Source organism: Takifugu flavidus, chromosome 16 (assembly GCF_003711565.1).
Source record: "Takifugu flavidus isolate HTHZ2018 chromosome 16, ASM371156v2, whole genome shotgun sequence".
NCBI lineage: Eukaryota > Metazoa > Chordata > Actinopteri > Tetraodontiformes > Tetraodontidae > Takifugu > Takifugu flavidus.
In genome coordinates this window covers 620,728-639,194 of record NC_079535.1, presented here as the reverse complement: position 1 = coordinate 639,194, position 18,467 = coordinate 620,728, and the positions used below count along the sequence as shown (strand labels likewise).

At 46.1% G+C, this 18,467-nt stretch overlaps 1 protein-coding gene across 2 annotated transcripts; it reads left to right on the top strand.

The window, feature by feature from the left end:
• Positions 1–807: 807 nt before the first annotated feature.
• Positions 808–10,923, top strand: ak7b (adenylate kinase 7b). 2 transcript variants are annotated; one of them, XM_057058846.1, is made up of 18 exons: positions 808–1,045; positions 1,994–2,125; positions 2,245–2,353; positions 2,560–2,654; positions 3,048–3,158; positions 3,307–3,390; positions 3,779–3,867; positions 4,002–4,092; positions 4,281–4,358; positions 5,726–5,875; positions 5,970–6,086; positions 6,156–6,255; positions 7,826–7,954; positions 8,307–8,375; positions 8,553–8,750; positions 8,879–9,099; positions 10,209–10,367; positions 10,464–10,923. In XM_057058846.1, exons 1-18 carry the CDS (start codon positions 962–964, stop codon positions 10,500–10,502), a joined length of 2,055 nt encoding a protein of 684 aa, XP_056914826.1. In that variant the 5' UTR covers positions 808–961; the 3' UTR covers positions 10,503–10,923. The 2 variants fall into 2 exon arrangements, with proteins under 2 accessions (XP_056914826.1, XP_056914827.1); XM_057058847.1 differs by lacking the exons at positions 10,209–10,367; positions 10,464–10,923 and having other exon boundaries at positions 8,553–8,785; positions 8,879–9,045.
• The last annotated feature ends 7,544 nt before the right edge of the window (positions 10,924–18,467 follow it).

The following is an 18,467-nucleotide window of genomic DNA, read 5'->3' as shown; positions in this document are numbered from 1 at the left end:
GTCTGTCTCTTGCTGTCCCAAACACGGGACACTAACCTTGGACACAACAGCAGCAGCTAGCATGGTTCTCCTTTCAGCACTGCCTTGTCTCCATGAAGGACTTGGAAACAAGATCAGGTCACAGCGCTCTGAAGCTCCTTCAGGACGACCTGGACCCTTCTAGAGGACGGTTGAGGATGACCTCCCTCCCCAGCTGAGAGGAACTACTGCTTACTGGATACTTGTTAGCAGAAGCCAAGCCAGGGAGGTGCAATAATACGGGTGGACATCCAATAATGCTTCCACACTACTGAGGGGAAAATACTCCTTCATAAATATGATGGTGGTAAATATCTACGGGGAGATATTGGAGGTTTTTCTTGATGTCTGTGGGACGTTTGAAAATGCAAAACCCCTCATTTACCCGTCAATTCTCTCCACAAATCCAGGATTCAAAGTTAGAAGGGTTGACGATTGATCTTTCAATGATCAAATGTCAAACGAGCTTTGATTCAAAACAACATATTACAACTGTACTGTGTTATAATAACACTGACTTCTACATCACTCGCGTCGATGAGCCAGTCAGCAACTGGAGAAAGGTAAGTTAGTGCAAAGGAAACACCGGAGTCGCTGCACCTCTGGCAGAGAAGAAAGAATAGGATTTAGGATTTTGCTATTCATAGGTAGCCAAAATATTTATCCATGGGTACAATCAATATTCATGTTTTAATCTATTAAACCAAAGTGGAAATAATAAAATAAAATATGCCAAAGACCAGAGTTCAGCGCTTTGCACCTCAGATAATGATCGAGCTTTGATACAATAACCTTGATCGTGGTTCACGTGCCAGAGACCAAATGCGCAAAAAGCGCAATTTAAAAACTGTACGCATGGCGATGATGTCATCCAGTGAGGTTCTGGCAGCCAATAGCAACTTTCCTTATTGAAGGTAACCACAGCAACAACTGAACAACAAACATGGCGGAGGACACGGCAGGATCCATACCCAAACGAGTTTTTATCAACAGCGTCGACTCTTACGCTTCAAGAAATATCGCCAAGGTAAGCTTGATTACAAAGATGAAGGATAGAAAAATTAAAATATGGACAAGACGGGATGACGGGGCCGCTTTAATCCTAATAAAAACTTCCGCACACGTTACGTCACGTCACGTCAATCAATCAATCAAGTTTTATTTATATAGCGTCTTTTACAATCAAAATTGTTTCTAGGCGCTTTACAGAATCCCAGGGCCTAACCCCAAACAAACAACAGTGGCAAGGAAAAACTCCCCTTTAACAGGAATTAACTTTGAGCAGGACCAGGCTCATGTAGGGGGACCCTCCTGCTGATGGCCGGCTGGGTAGAGAGAGAGGAGAAGGGGGAGGAGAGGAGAGGAGAGGAGAGAATAGACGTAGATCATAGAGAATACATATAGAAATACATTATATTAAGTAAATTGTGCTGCCGGTGGAGTCAAGTTGAGTAGGTCAGCGGGGTCGGAGGTCAGTATGCAGCTCTGAAGGCGGCGATACCTGTAGATGAATACAGAAGGGGGGGAGCAGAAAAACTACACAAGAAATAGCATCACTAGTCTACTTGATGAGAAGAGGAGAGGAGAGGAGAGGAGAGGAGAGGACGTGTAACTGGGACTACAGAATTAATGACAATAAGCTTTTTCAAAGAGGTAGGTTTTAAGCCTAATTTTAAAAGTAGAGATTGAGTCGGCCTCCCGTACCTGGACAGGGAGCTGGTTCCATAGCAGGGGGGCCTGGTAGCTAAATGCTCGGCCGCCTATTCTACCTCTAAAGACTCTGAGGACCAAAACGGACCAATTACAAGCTTTTAAAGACTGACATTTCTATAAATACACCCAACAAATTGTAAAAAATGAATGACTTAATTAATTTTCTGTAACATGAAGTTAGTGCTAAATATGAGTTCCTGCACCACACTGGTGAACCGGACCAAATTATGGGATGCTGACACAAATGTGTGTCTTTGTGTAGTTTCTGTCTGAACGTCGGCTGGTATCCACCTATGAGGAGGATGAGACTGAGGAGCAGGAGCGAGCTTTTCAGCTCGTTGGAAGTGCTGACAGACGGGACGGAGGCAGCCCACATGTGCTGGAGGTGTATTCGGTTAGTTCCAAACACTCGCAGACTACTGGGGCCCTCGGACTGCTGTATTTCCTGTTTGCGTTCCACGTGAAGAATATGTGTATTGGGAGTATCTTCTTCTTTTTCTTCTTGTTTGTCAGAAAGCAAACAGAGATGAGCTGCTTTTGAAACTGATGCAGTGTGACGTTATTATTTACAACATTAGTGAGCATGCGGATCAAGTGGAGGAGGCCTTGTGGGCTGTGTCAGGTAAGGGCTGATCTGATCTCTGAGTCTGGCTTTCATCTTTCAGCTCTTTCATCTTAGTTTTTAAATAAGAACCTCCTCATCTTTAAGTCTTTCTTTGAACCAAATAAAAGTTTTCGGTAAAAACCCCTCAGAGAAGGGCAAAGCCTGCAGCCAGCCAGAGGCGACGTTTTCTAACGAGGACACAGACAGTGATGTTGTATTTCCAGCCCTCCACGGCCAGATGGAGCAGTTTGCTGCATCGAAGATGTTCATCCTCATCTCCACGGTGATGACCTGGGCACTCACAGAACCACTGGATCCTGTAAGTGGACCCATGAGGGTCAATTAAAAATACCCGTGTAGCACAGGAGAATCACGTTTAAATTCGCAGACAGTTAGACACAGGTGAGACACATGAAGGTGATCAGGGTTCAACCAGACACCTGAAGAGCAATAACCTAACAACAACAACGTTCAAATCTTGTCGGTTCAGACCCTGGGGATGTTTTCGACCAGAAGATTTCTGGACGTGAGTTTTTTTTAGAGGCAGAGATGAACTGTGGAGAAGTTCTCCAGCTATGATGAGCTCCCCGTGACTGATTCTTTTCTGCCACAGTTTCACAGAATGTCCCTTTTTCCTGCAGAAAGATCTCAACCGTGGAAACAGGAGAGTTGTGTTAAAAGAAGACTCTTGTTGTGTGTTGATGCGTAACAGGAGGATCCCACTCTTCCTCTGACTGACGAGCTCTTCTGGAGAAGAAGACCTCATCCCAACTTCAAATCCCACTGTGAGCTGGAGAAGAGGGTGGTCAAACTGGGCAAAATTGTTAGTTCCAAATCCAGGCTTCATCCAACACACACACACACACACACACACACACACACACACACACACACACACACACACACATACACATATGCGCGTCACAAACAAAGACAGGTGATGAAGGAACTTGATGTTTTCTCTCTTTCAGAATAAGAGGGTTTTCTCCACATATGTGGTTGCTTCAGGATGCCTGTATGGGAAAGGGGAGCAGTTCCTGCACTACTTTTTCAAGGTTTGATTTCAAATCTGGCCTTTCATTTTTTTTCTCTTCTGCTGATGGAGCTGTGTGGAAAAGGTGGTTGGGATGAAACACATCACATGTTTGGATGACCTCTTGAAGAGAGTGTTAGCAGACTTTGGGTGCAGCTTGTTTACATCAAACATGACAAAAGATAGGAAAATTCTCATTTTGATCACTTAACATCATAAAGCTGGCTTCTGGACTCAGCTCAGTCAAGTGGTGGCTTTGTCCTTTCATATACAAATGTTGTTTTGTAAAGATTTTAACACTTAACTTAAATAATTTCTGTCAATATTCATTCAAACTCTGGTTTCCACCAGCTCCATCCGCAGGAACTATGACTTCTGTCACTTAGAACTGTACTAATGTGTGTGTTCAGACAGCCTGGCTGGGAGGACAACATGAAATTCTGCTTTTTGGAGATGGCAACAACGTTATTCCCATGATTCATGTCATTGACCTGGCAAGGTTGTAAACACCATCTCCCAAACCGGGAGAGGAATTCTTGGAAAAAGGCTTTTATAAAGATTACGCATAAAAAAGAAATAACTAAAATAGCAAAAAGAAATACTAATGTATGTTAACTGCTGTTGGTGTTCCAGTGTGATTCAAAATGTGATCGAACAGCCACCTTTGCCAGGTTACCTGTTAGCTGTGGACAACTCCGACAACACCCTGGAAGAAATTGTAAAGGTGTGTTTGGCCGTTGATTTGATGCCACCAAGCAACTAGCTTGTCATGTCAATTATGTTTGGGACATCATGCAGTACACCTGTGTGCGTTTCCGGTAAATCCTCTGGAACCTTGATCTCTTTGATGATGATGATGATGATGATGATGATGATGATGATGATGATGATGATGTGGTCTTGTGTCTTTAGATGGTTGCCTCTGTGCTTGGATCGGGGACGATCCAGAAGAAGCCATTTGAGGAGGCCTTCCTCATCCCAGACTTCAGTGTATGTTGCACCTTTTGCAATAATAGATTTAGCATTTGATTTCTCATAGCTAACTCATAACAACAACATAGCTAGCACACTATTATTCACTTCATTGTTCACGAACAATTGTAAAAGTGAAAGGCAATATTCTAATATCTCTAATGTTGGCCCCTGTCCACCATTTATTCTCTGTGTGTTAACAATAACAACGGCGTGTTTGACCCACGTACAAACGAGCGCATGACATCACACCACAGATGATGTCACACCACAGATGACGTCACCTCACCGATGACGGCACATCACAGCTGACGTCACACCAGTGGTGATGCATCACACCACAGATGATGTTACATCATCTGATAATGTCACCTCACTGATGACAGCACATGACAGATGATGTCACACCACTGGTGATGTCACACCACAGATGATGTCACATCAAAGATAACGTCACACTACTGGTGACGTCACATCACAGATGACATCACACCACTGGTGATGCATCACCTCACAGATGATATCACATCACTGATGACGTCGCACAACTGATGATGTCTCCCCACTGATGATGTCACATCACTGATGTGACATCATTATGATGTCACAGCGTTATGATGTCACACCATGACAATGACACATCACAGATGATGTCACACCATTATGATGTCACACCACTGATGATAACGCATCGCTGATGGTGTCACACCACTGACAATGATGATGTCACACCACTAATTATGACATCACCGATGATGACCAATTACTGATGATGTAATACTATGATGATGTCACACCACTGATCTTTATACTGTATATAGAGGACATCTCCTGGGCACAGGCCTCTCCAGCTCACCCACATGTTCCTGGCTCAGGTTATGGGCTCAGGCTGGGCCAGTCCAACACTTGCAGCAGCTTCTGCTGAATCAAGCTCTTGTTGGTTTGGCCTCCTGCTGAAAGGTTGAGGTGCTCTCCTGCTTCAAGTTTCACCCAGAAGCCTGAAGGTTTGGGGCCAGGACTGACTGGTTTTTGAGACCGGTTCTAATTCCATCCAGGGCTGAGCTCCTTGTTCCTGCTGAAGAGCTTCCTCCCCGAAGCGTGATGCTGCCTCCATCATGCTCCACTGTGGGTGGTGCAGTTTGGTTTTTGTTCCAAACCTGGACTTATGGGGAAAATCTCAATGGTGGTTCCATCAGGACCATAACACACTTCCCCCAACACCCTTGGGCTACTTCATCTCTGCATTTGCAAAAGCAGAGATAAATGTGATTGTTAGTTTTGAAGGCAGCCTCACAGGTAGACCGTTCTACCATGTTCATCTTCATAACAAACTACTGGTGTTTTCACATTAAAATTGCTTTTTAAGAGCTTAATTTCTCTGTCAGGTGATGGAAATTGATGCCCTGCAGCTGAACCTGTATATGGACAGTGTCTACGTCAAAGAACTGTTGTCTGTCAAGTGGATGTGTGAGTCTGGGCTTGTGGAGAACATCGAGCTTGTGGTGGAGGAGTATCGACAGAGCAGACAACTCCTGGTACGCAAGAAAAGACAAATGCAGGAAATGGCATCAGAAAGGAGTGTGTTGCTACATAAAAGACAAATCTAGCAAGTGTTCCTCATCTCTTCAGCCCATTCGTGTGTGTGTTCTGGGTCCTCCTGCAGTGGGAAAAAGCACAGTGTCCAAACACATCTGTCAACAGTACAAACTCCATTACATCTCTCTGGAAGAGTCCATCTCACAACTGGTGAGCTTCCCACAACACATTTCAGACATTTGGCATTTGTGCTTCACAGAGATGATTTATCTTTTCTAGGATGCTGCAATGGACAATCCTGATGAGGATGAAGAGGATGACGACTCTCTAGAGGAGACCAGGATGCTGCTCAGTAGGTTCAGAGAGAGTAGAGACACAGGTAAATGCAACAGACTACTAAGGATTCAGCTTCCCTGAAGGTTCCCGGAATGGCCTCCGTCTGATCCTTCTCAGCACTTTTAGGAAAAAGCCCTTTATAAGAGATATGAAGGTTCTTAGAATCCAACGGTCACTCTAGCTGAGCTGCCGGGACCATGTGTACAGGTGGGACATAGAAGATCAGTGTCACTGCAGCCCTCTATCAATCTGAGGCTTATGGCAGTGGACCCTGGGTCAGGGACCCTGGTCAGGGAGACTGGTCAGGTGTACTGGTTAGGGACCCTGGTCAGAATAACTGGTTAGGGACCCTGGTCAGAATAACTGGTTAGGGACCCAGGTCAGGGACCCTGGTCAGGGAGACTGGTCAAGGAGACTGGTCAGACATACTAGTTAGGGACCCTGATCAGGGAGACTGGTCAGGCATACTGGTTAGGGACCCTGGTCAGTATAACTGGTTAGGGACCCTGGCCATGGACCCTGGTCAGAATAACTGGTTAGGGACCCAGGTCAGGGACCCTGGTCAGGGAGACTGGTCAAGGAGACTGGTCAGTGAGACTGTCAGGGAGACTGGTCAAGGATACTGGTTGAATCAAATCAAATCAATTCTTATTTATATAGCGTCTTTTAAAATCAAAATTGTTTCAAGGCGCTTTCCAGAATCCCAGGGCCTAACCCCAGACAAGCACCAGTGGCAAGGAAAAACTCCCCTTTAACAGGAAGAAACCTTGAGCAGGACCAGGCTCGTGTAGGGGGACCCTCCTGCTGATGGCCGGCTGGGTAGAGAGAGAGGAGAGGAGAGGAGGAGGAGAGGAGAGGAGAGGAGGAGGAGAGGAGAGGAGAGGAGAGGAGAGGAGAGGAGAGGAGAGGAGAGGCACAGAGCACAGAAACACATACAAAAATACACTATTTATGCAAGCCGCTGGCCGAGTGGGTCAGCGGGGCCGGAGGTCATCACGCAGCTCTGAAGGCGGCGATACCTGTAAATGAATACAGAATTGGGAGGGGGCAGAAAAACTACACAAGAATCAGCATAACTAGTCTACTTGATGAGGAGAGGAGAGGAGAGGAGAGAGAGGAGAGGAGAGGAGAGGAGAGGAGAGGAGAGGAGAGGAGAGGAGAGGAGAGGAGAGGAGACCTTAGTTGGGGATACTGGTCAGGGAAACTGGTCTGGGAAACTGGTCTGGGAAACTGATGAGGGCTGACGCAAAACATAATAGCGCAAATAGTTAATGTAAACCAGAGCCCTCAGGATAACAGGCTGGGCTTCAGGTTCACTCTCCAACAAGACTCTAAAAGCAGCTGTGACAACTCTGTCATGGTTGAGTGACCCAGAGTCCTGGAAAGAAGGACTGGCCCAAAGTGCAGGAATGCAAAGCTTGTGCTATCACAAGCATGAAGGCTGGAGGCTGTAACTGCTGCCAGAGGTGCTGAGTCATCAGGCTGACCACTAATATCAGTGCATCTCTTTAGTTGGCCCCCAAAAATGTCTTGCTTCTGTTTTCACTTTGCATTTCTGGGTTATTGAGTCTAAAAACCATTTTAAGTGTAATGTCCATCTTTGTGTCCACCAGATACTTTGGATGAGCAGTTCAAAGTGAAGGTGGTAAGGGACAGGCTGCTGTCCAAGCCCTGCAGAAACCAGGGCTTTGTGTTGGACAACTTTCCAGTGACACGAGACCAAGCTCGAGAGCTCTTCTCTGGTGAGGCTCTGCACCGACGACATACTCATGTCCATCCACTGAGAGCATCCACTGGCTCTGGACTATCCTCTTTATGATCCAGATCCTGGTTGGGACCATATTTTGAATGTGGTGTTTACATTCCACTGATCTTTTGGGATCATTTTGAGGCATGCATTCACATGCATTCACTGTGAAAAAAACATCCCTGCTTGGAAAATTCAGCTTCCTGTTGGGCTTCAGTAGTCCACCAGTGATGCTGGTATCACTGGTATCACAGCTGCCTCAAGAAGAGGATTCTCAGACCCACGTAGATGAGTCAGTACCGCAGCAACCGTGCACGTGAAACATCTGTTACATTTGTCTTTTCTAGCTGATGGAGACAACTCAGAAGAGCCAGAAGAGGCCCCGATTTCATCATGCAGCAGAAGGATCACTCCAGGTGTCCCGAGTGGTTTTCTCTCTCTCTTAAACAGATGTCATTTAGTCCACCAAAATTAGTCCACAAAGATCTCAGGAGCCACAGTGTTCGGATGATGTGAGCAGAGATTTTGGAGACTGTTGTGATGTTCTCATTTGTGTGTGTGTGTGTGTGTGTGTGTGTGTGTGTGCACCTCAGAGTTTGTGTTTTACCTGGATGCTTCAGAGGAGTTCCTGAAGGCCCGTGTGAAGAACCTTCCTGAGAGCTTGATACAGGAGCAGGACTATCAGCAGGAGGCCTTCCTCCAGAGACTGGCCACATTCAGGATGAGCAGGTTGAAAAATGAGACAGCTCTGGAATACTTTGAAGAAATAGATGTCGCCCCTGTGCTCCTGGGTAACTCTACTCCTGCTGAAAACTTTTTCCACAAGGTTTTCATAATTTCATGCTTAAGTTCAGAAGAAACGTGATTATGCTGGTCCATAAATTCCTTTCTTTCGTCTTTATCACACGTCTGTCCTCAGAGGTCACCAGTAACGAAAAATTGGACACCACACTCCTGATGCACAAGGTCTTTGAAACTATAGGTCAACCCAGGAACTACCAACTTAGTCCTGAGGTTGGACAGGACAAAGAGGAGGAGAAAAGGGTGGGGAAAACAGGCCACGAGGACGCTTTGCCATCTCTGTGGGAAAAGGGATGTGGAGAGGAGGATAAGCAAAAGGCTGAAGGTGCTGGGAAGTGGGTAGGTTCCAGGGGTCACACCCTCTCCACAGGTTCCAGAAATGCATCACAGAACAAGGGATCCAGATGCAGGAGTTAGAGCAGGGGTGGGCAAACATTTTGATTCGTGGGCCACAATGGGTTCTAACATTTGACAAAGGGGCCGGACCAGGAGCAGATGGATGGATGGAGTGCTTTGGTAACCTCACCTCATTGGAGAAAAAATACACATCTTGGGATATGGAGAAAACATGTGCTTTAATTTCAAATGAAAATGAAGAGAAGCATTACAACAAAATATCTGACTTTGGAATGAGTCTTAAAACATTTAAAATCAAATGAATAAAATGTGCCTTTTTAAAAAAAATTAATAACCATTTCTATTTTAAAGCACTGAAAGTTCTGTTATCCTTCAGGATATCACCATCACTCTCCTCCTGACTGTCTTTTTTCTAGTGGGAAAACACCAGAATTGCAGTGAAAATTTAACATTAACAAGGTTTATTCATTTAATTTTTCAAGTTTGGCGGGCCGGATTAAAATGTTTAACGGGCCGCGTGTGGCCCCCGGGCCTTAGTTTGCCCATGCCTGAGTTAGAGGTTCAGATCTTATAGAAACATTATAGAAAGCATTTCTAATCAGACCTCCTCATCGTTAAATGATTATTATTATTAGCATCACCATCATCATCGTCCACATCGTTGTTAGAGCCAGGCGCTACCCTCTGTGACCAGAGCACGGCTGAGACAGGCCCATCCCTTGAACCTGCTCCACTCGGCTCCTGCCCCTCCATTTTTATTTTCCTTTTTCTCTTGACCACTTCATCCCTGCTGGGGGCCCTGGATGAGACTTGGCAGGTCGGTGCCTTGATCAAGGATAATTAGCTGACATCCCCCCCCTCATACTAGAACACCTGCTACCTCCCGTCTCAGCCCCGTCCCCGACCGACCCGGGGGCTGAAAATGATCCTGTACCTCTAGCTTCTTGCTCCTGACTCAAAGGTCATGCCATCAAACCCAGCCTGTGGAAATGGTCGCATCGGCATCTCCATTTGGGTCAAAGTAGCTTCTTTTATGTCTGGGCTGGATTGTTTTCCTCCAACAGCTTTTCTTTTGTCAATGTCCTCAACAGATAACAAGGCTGGAGAAGGTCAAACTGTATGAAGATAAGCAGTTGGAGGCCCAGTCCGTCCCAGTCAGGAACTACCTAATGGAACATGTCATGCCCACTCTAACCCAGGGCCTGATCCAATGCTGCAGGAGCCAGCCGCAGGACCCTGTGGACTTCCTGGTACTTGTCTCACATCTGCTCGAGTCCTCCACTAATGCAGTAACACCTGTCACACCATTTGATTGGTGAAACTTTCTTTCACTCCCCTCATTCTAGGCGGAGTACCTCTTAAGGAACAACCCCTTCAATTCCTGAAATGTGTGTCGCAGACATGTATCCACACCTCTTGGGTGACACCTGCTAGACCTCTACTGGACCTTCTTTACACTGTAAAACAGCACAACACTGAACAACAGAAGCACTGATGATGTCTCTTCTAGCGTTCAGACTGTTCCGACATTAACGGGCACACATGGAGCCTCCCTCCCTTCTCATCTCCACTATTTATGTCCCTGGGACAAAGACCAGACCATCCTCCCTACAGTGGATCTATGGATGTTTTAGGAGAAGTTTGATCCTTTAATCCTTGACCACCTGTACCGCCTCAAATTACGAGTTGTGGTGAAGTGACATCTCTGCCGTGGAACCACACTGCCGCCTATTGGACATGGATGGTGGAGCTTCTTTTGCCAAACTTTTCAAGGGTTTGAATAAAAATTGGTTAAAATGCATAAAATAGCAATTGTAAGAGTCTTTGGTTTGACACTCACACAAGGAAGAGTAGGTGTAATTTGTGCGTTATCTGAATATCTGTTGAATAGTGTTGTTATGGGAACCATTTCTGATTAAACCGGCCTGTTTCTCAGACCCATCGAGGTGGATCCTGATCCAGCAGAGGCACGGACCCTTCTGCTGATGGCCGGCTGGGTAGAGAGAGAGGAGAAGGGGGAGGACAGGTAGAGGATAGAATGGGTAGGAGAGGAGAGGAGAGGAGAGGGGTAGAGGAGAGGTAGAGGGAAGGGGGGGGAGGTAGAGGAGAGGAGAGGCATAGAACATAGAAATACATTCAAAAATACATTATTTTGAATTAAATTGAATTGAATAAGCTGCTGGTTGAGTGGGTCAGCGGGGTCGGAGGTCAGTATACAGCTCTGAAGGCGGCGATACCTGTAAATGGATACAGAAGGGGGGGGGCAGCAGAAAAACTACACAGGAAATAGCATCACTAGTCTACTTGATGAGGAGGAGGAAAGGAGAGGGGAGGAAACCATGACCCAGTGGGGTGACAGAGGCCTGTCAGGTGATCATGACCCCCTAAGTATGATAATTTGTCTGTCTATGATAATAACTGGAACTACAGAATTAGTAACAATAAGCTTTTTCAAAGAGGTAGGTTTTAAGGCTAATCTTAAAAGTAGCGATGGACTCAGCCTCCCGTACCTGGACAGGGAGCTGGTTCCATAGCAGGGGGGCCTGGTAGCTAAATGATCGGCCCCCCATTCTACTCCTAGAAACTCTGGGAACCACAAGTAGACCAGCATTCTGAGAGCGGAGCGGTCTATTGGGCTGGTAAGGTATCACTAGCTCCTCCAGGTAGGATGGAGCTAGGCCTCTGAGGACCTTGTAGGTCAAAAGAAGGGTTTTAAAAATGATTCTAAATTTAATGGGAAGCCAATGAAGAGACGCCATTACAGGAGTTATGTGATCTCTTTTGTCAAAACCTGTCACAACTCTGGCTGCAGCATTTTGGATCAACTGGAGGCCTCTTAAAGAGTTGTTTGAACACCCTGATAATAAAGAATTACAATAGTCCAGCCTGGAAGTAACAAATGCATGGACTAACTTTTCAGCAACAGGGATGAAAACAGATGTTCATGATGTCTGTGGGCTTAGACCAGATGATTCAGATCTGCTGTCATTTGAATTGGACTTGTCATTTTAATCCTTTAAAATGAAATTAGTTTTGAATACACGGCTAGAATTACATTTTTAAATGAGAGTCTATCAAACATCAGTGTAACTGTCTTGCATAAAATAGAATTTGAAACTTTTGTGTTCGTGATTTGAGCTGAAACAGCAAATTTCCTAGCTGATCTGCCCACTTCTAGTACCCGTATTCCACCACTGGGTGGCAGTCTTATGTCATCCATGGAAAATCTCGGGACGGTTCTGATTTCTTAACGCTGCTCGTTACCGAAGTAAACATCTAAATATGAATAACTTTAAACTCCTGCCAGAACACAGACTGTTGGAAAAACTTGAAACCCTTTTTAAGGAAAGAGAAGAAACCTGAAGGAGAGCCACGGATGAGGGATCTTTCTCCCCCTGGGATGGACAAATGTGCAGTAGATGCCACATGTACAGAAACATGGATGTACAATATAAGAAAAGAAGACCCTGGTTCCAGGGTAATTTTCAGGTGTCCTCATGCAGAGAGCTGGTCCACTCCACCTACAAGTCCTGAAGGACCCTGTCCAGGATCAGCAAGTCTAGAGAAAAACAAGACAGGCCCCAATTGAAATATGTATCTTAACGTGAGATGAATATATATTTGGGCAGGGTAGGGTGGGAGGGGGTGGGCCTATAGCAGCAGTGTGAGCCAGATCCAGACTGAGAGCTGGTCCCAGAGAACTGGGACCTGATAGCTGGAGGCTCTGGCCCTCTTCTACTTGTGGAAACCCTGGCAGGGCTACCTGGTCCTGAACGGGCTCCTATGAGGAGGCTGTTGAGGAGGAGAAAGATTTTAAAATCTACTCTGAGTTTAACAGGGAGCCAACGTAGAGACCTTGTGTATAAAGACATATCCTGACAGAAGAAGACACCCAGGTTCTTACAATGGTACTGAGGGCAGCATGATGCCACTCAGCAAGGGTCCATCACTAGACTGTAGGAGATATCTGGTCATCCAGGTCCTGATGTCTTTGAGGCAGCCTGGAGGTCCAGGAGCTGATTGGTTTGGTCTGGCTCTACTGATAGCTATAATTAGATGTCATCAGCACAGCAATGGAAGACTGGACCAAGTCCTGAACCTTGTGGAACTCCCTGGTAGACTTTAGTGGGGGCAGAGGATCCATTGTTAACATGGACAAAGAATCAGAATCAGAATCAGAAGAGGGTTTATTGCCATTGTACATGTAATACACAGTATTACACAAACTAGGAATTTGTCGTGGGGCCGCTGCGACATTCAACATAACATTAGACATCAACACCACACTAGAATAAGATAAATAAAATAAAATAAAATAAGACTTATATACAGTATTTACATAAATAGTGAGTGTGAGAAATAGTGCAGGTCCATGAGGAGTAGTGTATGTTCGTGAGTCCGGCTGGCTGCTGTACATGGTGCTTAAGTGATAAGTCACTTGGTGTTCAGCAGCCTGATGGCAGAGGGGAAGAAGCTGTTAGTGTAGCGGGAGGTTCTGGTCCGAATGGACCGTAGTCTCCTGCCTGAGGGGAGGGGGGGGAAAACAGTCCGTGACCAGGGTGGGAAGGGTCGGCCGTGATCCGACCTGCACACCTCGGGTCCTGGAGATATACAGGTCCTGGATGGATGGGAGCCTGCAGCCGATCACCTTCTCGGCAGCGCGCACGACGCGCTGCAGCCTCAGTCTGTCCTGACGGTGGCACCAGCATACCACACGGTGATGGAGGAGGTGAGGATGGACTCGATGATGGCCGTATAAAACTGCGCCAACATCCTGGGAGGCAGATTGAGCTTCCTCAGCTTCCGTAGGAAGAACATCCTTTGCTGGGCCTTCTTGATGAGGGGAGCTGATGGTTGGCTCCCACTTAAGGTCCGGGTGATGGTGGTGCCCAGAAGCGGGAGGAGTCCGTGATGGTGACGGGGGAGTCCATAAGGGCAAGGGGGGGCAAAGGGGCTGTAACTTCCTGAAGTCCACAGGACAAGAGACTGGTCTGGTAGCCAAGATCTAAACCAGTTTGCGGTGGAGCCTTTCACACCACAAATGTTTTCTGTTCTATCTGAGAGAAAGTGATGGCAACGTGTGTCAGGAGCAGCACTGAGCTCCAGCAGGACAAGAACAGACATTAGAGCTTTATCTGATGCTGTAAGGTCATGAGGGACTTTGACATCAGGTGCTAGTTGCACCTCACACACTCTCTCTCTCTGTCACACACACAGACACACACACACGTACATATATACACACACACACGTACACATATACACACGCACGTACACACACACACACACACACACACACACACACACACACACACACACACACACACCCCTTTCCTGACAAATCACTAGCTTTATTTTAAGCACTCAGCCATGAAAGATGTTTTTTGTTGCTTAGGAACAGTTTGTCTTGCATCTCAGCAGGGGGCTTCCTTTTGAACATCATTATGTCCCCCCTCACATGGGAATGACAACGTGTTTTGCTTTTTTTCCCTGCTAATATTTATCTGGGATCCATTCTCCATCATCTGGAGGCCTCCATGGAGGTTTTTTAATCAGCAGAAAAATGCTGCAGCGATGGGTCAGTGACCAGGGGGCAGGGGCTAGTGGCCAGGAGCCAGTGGCCAAGGGGGCTGGGACCAGGGACCAGGGACCAGTGGCCATGAGCCACGAGCCAGTGCCTACGAGCCAGGGGCCAGCGGCCAGGGACCAGGGACTAGAAGCCATGAGCCAGTGGCCAGGAGCCATGGGCCACGGGCCATGAATGCATGAATCACTTCCTCTTCGCTAGAAACTCTGGATGTTGTTGTAACTCAGACAAATGTGCTGGACTCATTTCTCTCCTAACTGGTTATCAATCAACAGTACTGGTTGTTGCCCTGAGCGTCCATGTGTCCGTGGGTCATGTTTTTGATGATGTTTCACATCCCAGCTGTCCTATGAGCAGCTACTGGGAGAAAGGGTGTGATGAAGAAACACTGGTCATGCTGGTTGCAGTAGTGTTGCTCCAGTGGTGGTCCAGGTGCTGCAGACTGCAGTTCCTATTTGTGACGGTAGGGGTTCTTTATCAGCTGACAGGGACGAAGCCCCGCCTATGAGATACATGTTTATAGTTTAACTAAATTAACCTGGAAAAAAGCTGAAACAAAAGCAATGGTATAATACTGCGACCACTGACCACTACTACTATTATTATTGGCACTTATACTGCTAATTACGATAATACTACTACTGCTACTACTACTAGACTCTTGAACCCCATGAACAGCAAAGAAAGGAAGGTGGGGTATAAATTGGACAGGATGCAAACAGTAGTTGTATCAGAATTGTCAAACTGACTTACGAACTTAATTTTGATAACTTTTCATACATTCCCGCTTGGCGTACTCAGCTGTCAGGGTCCCCCTTGGTCCCCTCGAGGGACTGGCACTTGGTGGGGTTGCAGGCTATATCAGAGTCTCCTTTTGAGTCTTTGTCTGGTTTGTGGCTAGAGCTTCTGTCTCTCAAGAATGTCTTCCTGCCATGTCTTCAGCAAAGGGGATCTCTGAGCTGCAGACCTGTCCTCTGGTTGGCCTTACTCCGGCCAGTTCTGTCCCTGAGGGCATACTTTGCCTCAACTGCCTCAGTTAGGGTTATGAAGCAGCTCTTTATCTGCTTTTGCTGTGCATGGGTGGGGCCATGCTCTTTTGAAGCAACTTTTGGCATACTTCCAGACCACAGAGCTGGCCGATGATGCTGCTGGAGCCACCCCTTTTTGGGGTGGGGGTGGAGAGGGGTGGCTGTCTCTGGAGCGCTTTTCAAGAGGGCTCCCCTGGAGGACATTTGTATGGCAGCCGGTTGGGCCTCTTTAGGGGGCTCTACAGGTTGAATATTGGCTCCTCGATATCCCATGCAAAATACAACGGATGTTACAGGGTAACGTATTGCGTCACTTCCTGTCTTCTCAATCGTTCGTTGGTTGCATTGTGCATGGGGTGTTGTATTCACTTAATATTGAACACTTGGTGTGTTGTATTCACTTTACTTAATATTGAACACTTGGTGTGTTGCATTCACTTTACTTAAAATTTGAACACTTGGGACATTCTAGTCACCTGATAACAACAGTGAGAAACAACCCATATTAAACAAATACAGGGCTTCGCCGATTATTAGCATGGCCTAGCATGGCCTCACCGTCTGTTTCACCCAGTGTCTTTGTCTGTTCAGTGTGTGAAATGTTTAGTTACTCCTCTGCCTCCCTTAGTGAAGGGAATAGGTGCAGAAAGTGTAGTTTATTTACGGCTATGGAGGTGAGACTTAGCAAGCTTGAGACGCGGTTCCGCAGCTTGGAGTTAGCTGGAGTTGCGTCAGGTAGCCAGGAGAAGCTAGCTGCTGCGGAGCCACCTAGCGTAGCTTCAGCTAGCGGTCCCCCGGCAGCAGCCGAGCAGCCGGCTAGCCAGGGCGGCTGGGTGACGGTTCGTCGCTGGCTGTCACGGTGGTGCCCCGAAAACCAGGTGGCCTTTATAGACAATTGGAGCACTTTTTGGGGAAAACCTGGTCTGATTAGGAGAGACGGTGTCCATCCCACACGGGATGGTGCCTCTCTCATTTCTAGTAATTTGGCTAATTTTATTAGACCCAAAGTGACCTGACAATCCAGGGTCCAGACCAGGATGCAGAGTTGTAGTCTTACACACCTCTCTGCTGCTTCCATAGAACCCTCATCCACCAACAATAACATATTTAACACTATAGAGGTGGTCTCTGTTCCACGGTTAAAAGTTCACCAAGCACAGAGCAGGGAAACGGTCAATCACCATAATTTTATTAAAATTAATACTAAAGCACAAGTTGGAGAAATTAATATCACAATTAAGTGTGGACTGTTAAATATTAGATCTCTTTTGTGTAAATCCCTGTTAGTGCACGACCTGATAGCGGATCATCACATTGATTTATTTTGTCTAACTGAGACCTGGCTTCAGGAGGAGGAGTATGTTAGCTTAAATGAATCTACTACTCCTACCGATCTTAATTATCATATCCCTCGTGTTACTGGTCGAGGAGGGGGAGTGGCAGCAATCTATCACTCCAAGTTGTTAATTAATCCTAGACCAAAATATGGCTCCAGTTCATTTGAAAGCCTGACTCTTGGCATCACCCATCTGAACTGGAATGCAGAAAAAACACTTTTGTTTGTAGTTGTATATCAGCCCCCTGCTGGGCCACATTCAGAGTTCTTGTCTGAGTTCTCTGATTTCTTATCTGACATTATCATTGGAGACTTTAATATCCATGTAGACATTCTAAATGACAGCTTTAGAAATGGCTTCATTTCATTACTTGAGTCAGTTGGTTTCCTCCAGCAGATAAACCAACCAACTCATAACTTCAACCACACCCTTGATCTACAGTAGTTCTGACTTATGGTGTTGAGGTAGAACATGTGTCAGTGTTCCCTCAGAACCCACTCCTGTCAGACCATTCTTTGATCACTTTTACATTTATGATTAAGGATTCTTCTATGCTCAGAGCACAGTCTTACTATAGCTGATGTCTTTCAGATAATGCTGTAGCTAAGTTTAAGGAAGTGATCCCTGTGCTAATCTAAGGACCACTGTGTGTTTTCCCAGGGATCAGTCATTATAATCTTAGCCCTGCTGAGGTTGACTCTATTGCTGAAGGTGCAGCAACCTCACTGAGAATCACCCTTGATTCTGTTGAAAAAGAAAATAGTAAATCAGAGGAGGTGTGCCCCCTGGTATAATTCACATATCAGGACCCTCAAGCAGAAAGTGCGAAAACTGGAAAGGAAGTGGCATTCTTGTAAAATAGACAGCTATCATGTAGCTATCCTTGAAAGACTGTCTATTAGTTTACAAAAAGGCCCTTCACAAGGCTAGAACAGCTTATTTTTCTTCTTTAATTGAGGAAAATAAGAGCAACCCCAGGTTTCTTTTCAGCACTGTGGCCAAATTAACCAAGAGTCACAGCGTTTTAGATCCACATATCCCTTCTTCCCTTAGTGGTGAAGACTTCATGAGCTTCTTCACTGATAAAGTTTTAGCTATCAGAGAGAAAGCTCACCAGGCCATCCCAGCAACTGGACCATCACCAGATGTGCTGACTGTGGGAACATACAGGTTCTCCAACGAGCCCTTAAAGTCCTTCAGCCCTATATATTTTTCTGAGGCGTCATCGCTAATTCAGAAATCCAAGTCCACCATGTGTCTTTTAGATCCCATCCCAACACACCTGTTGAAGGATGTTTTACCATTGATAGGCAGTTCTATTCTGGACCAGATCAATGGTTCTTTAGTGACAGGTTATGTACCCCGGTCCTACAAGGTGGCAGTGATTAAGCCATTGCT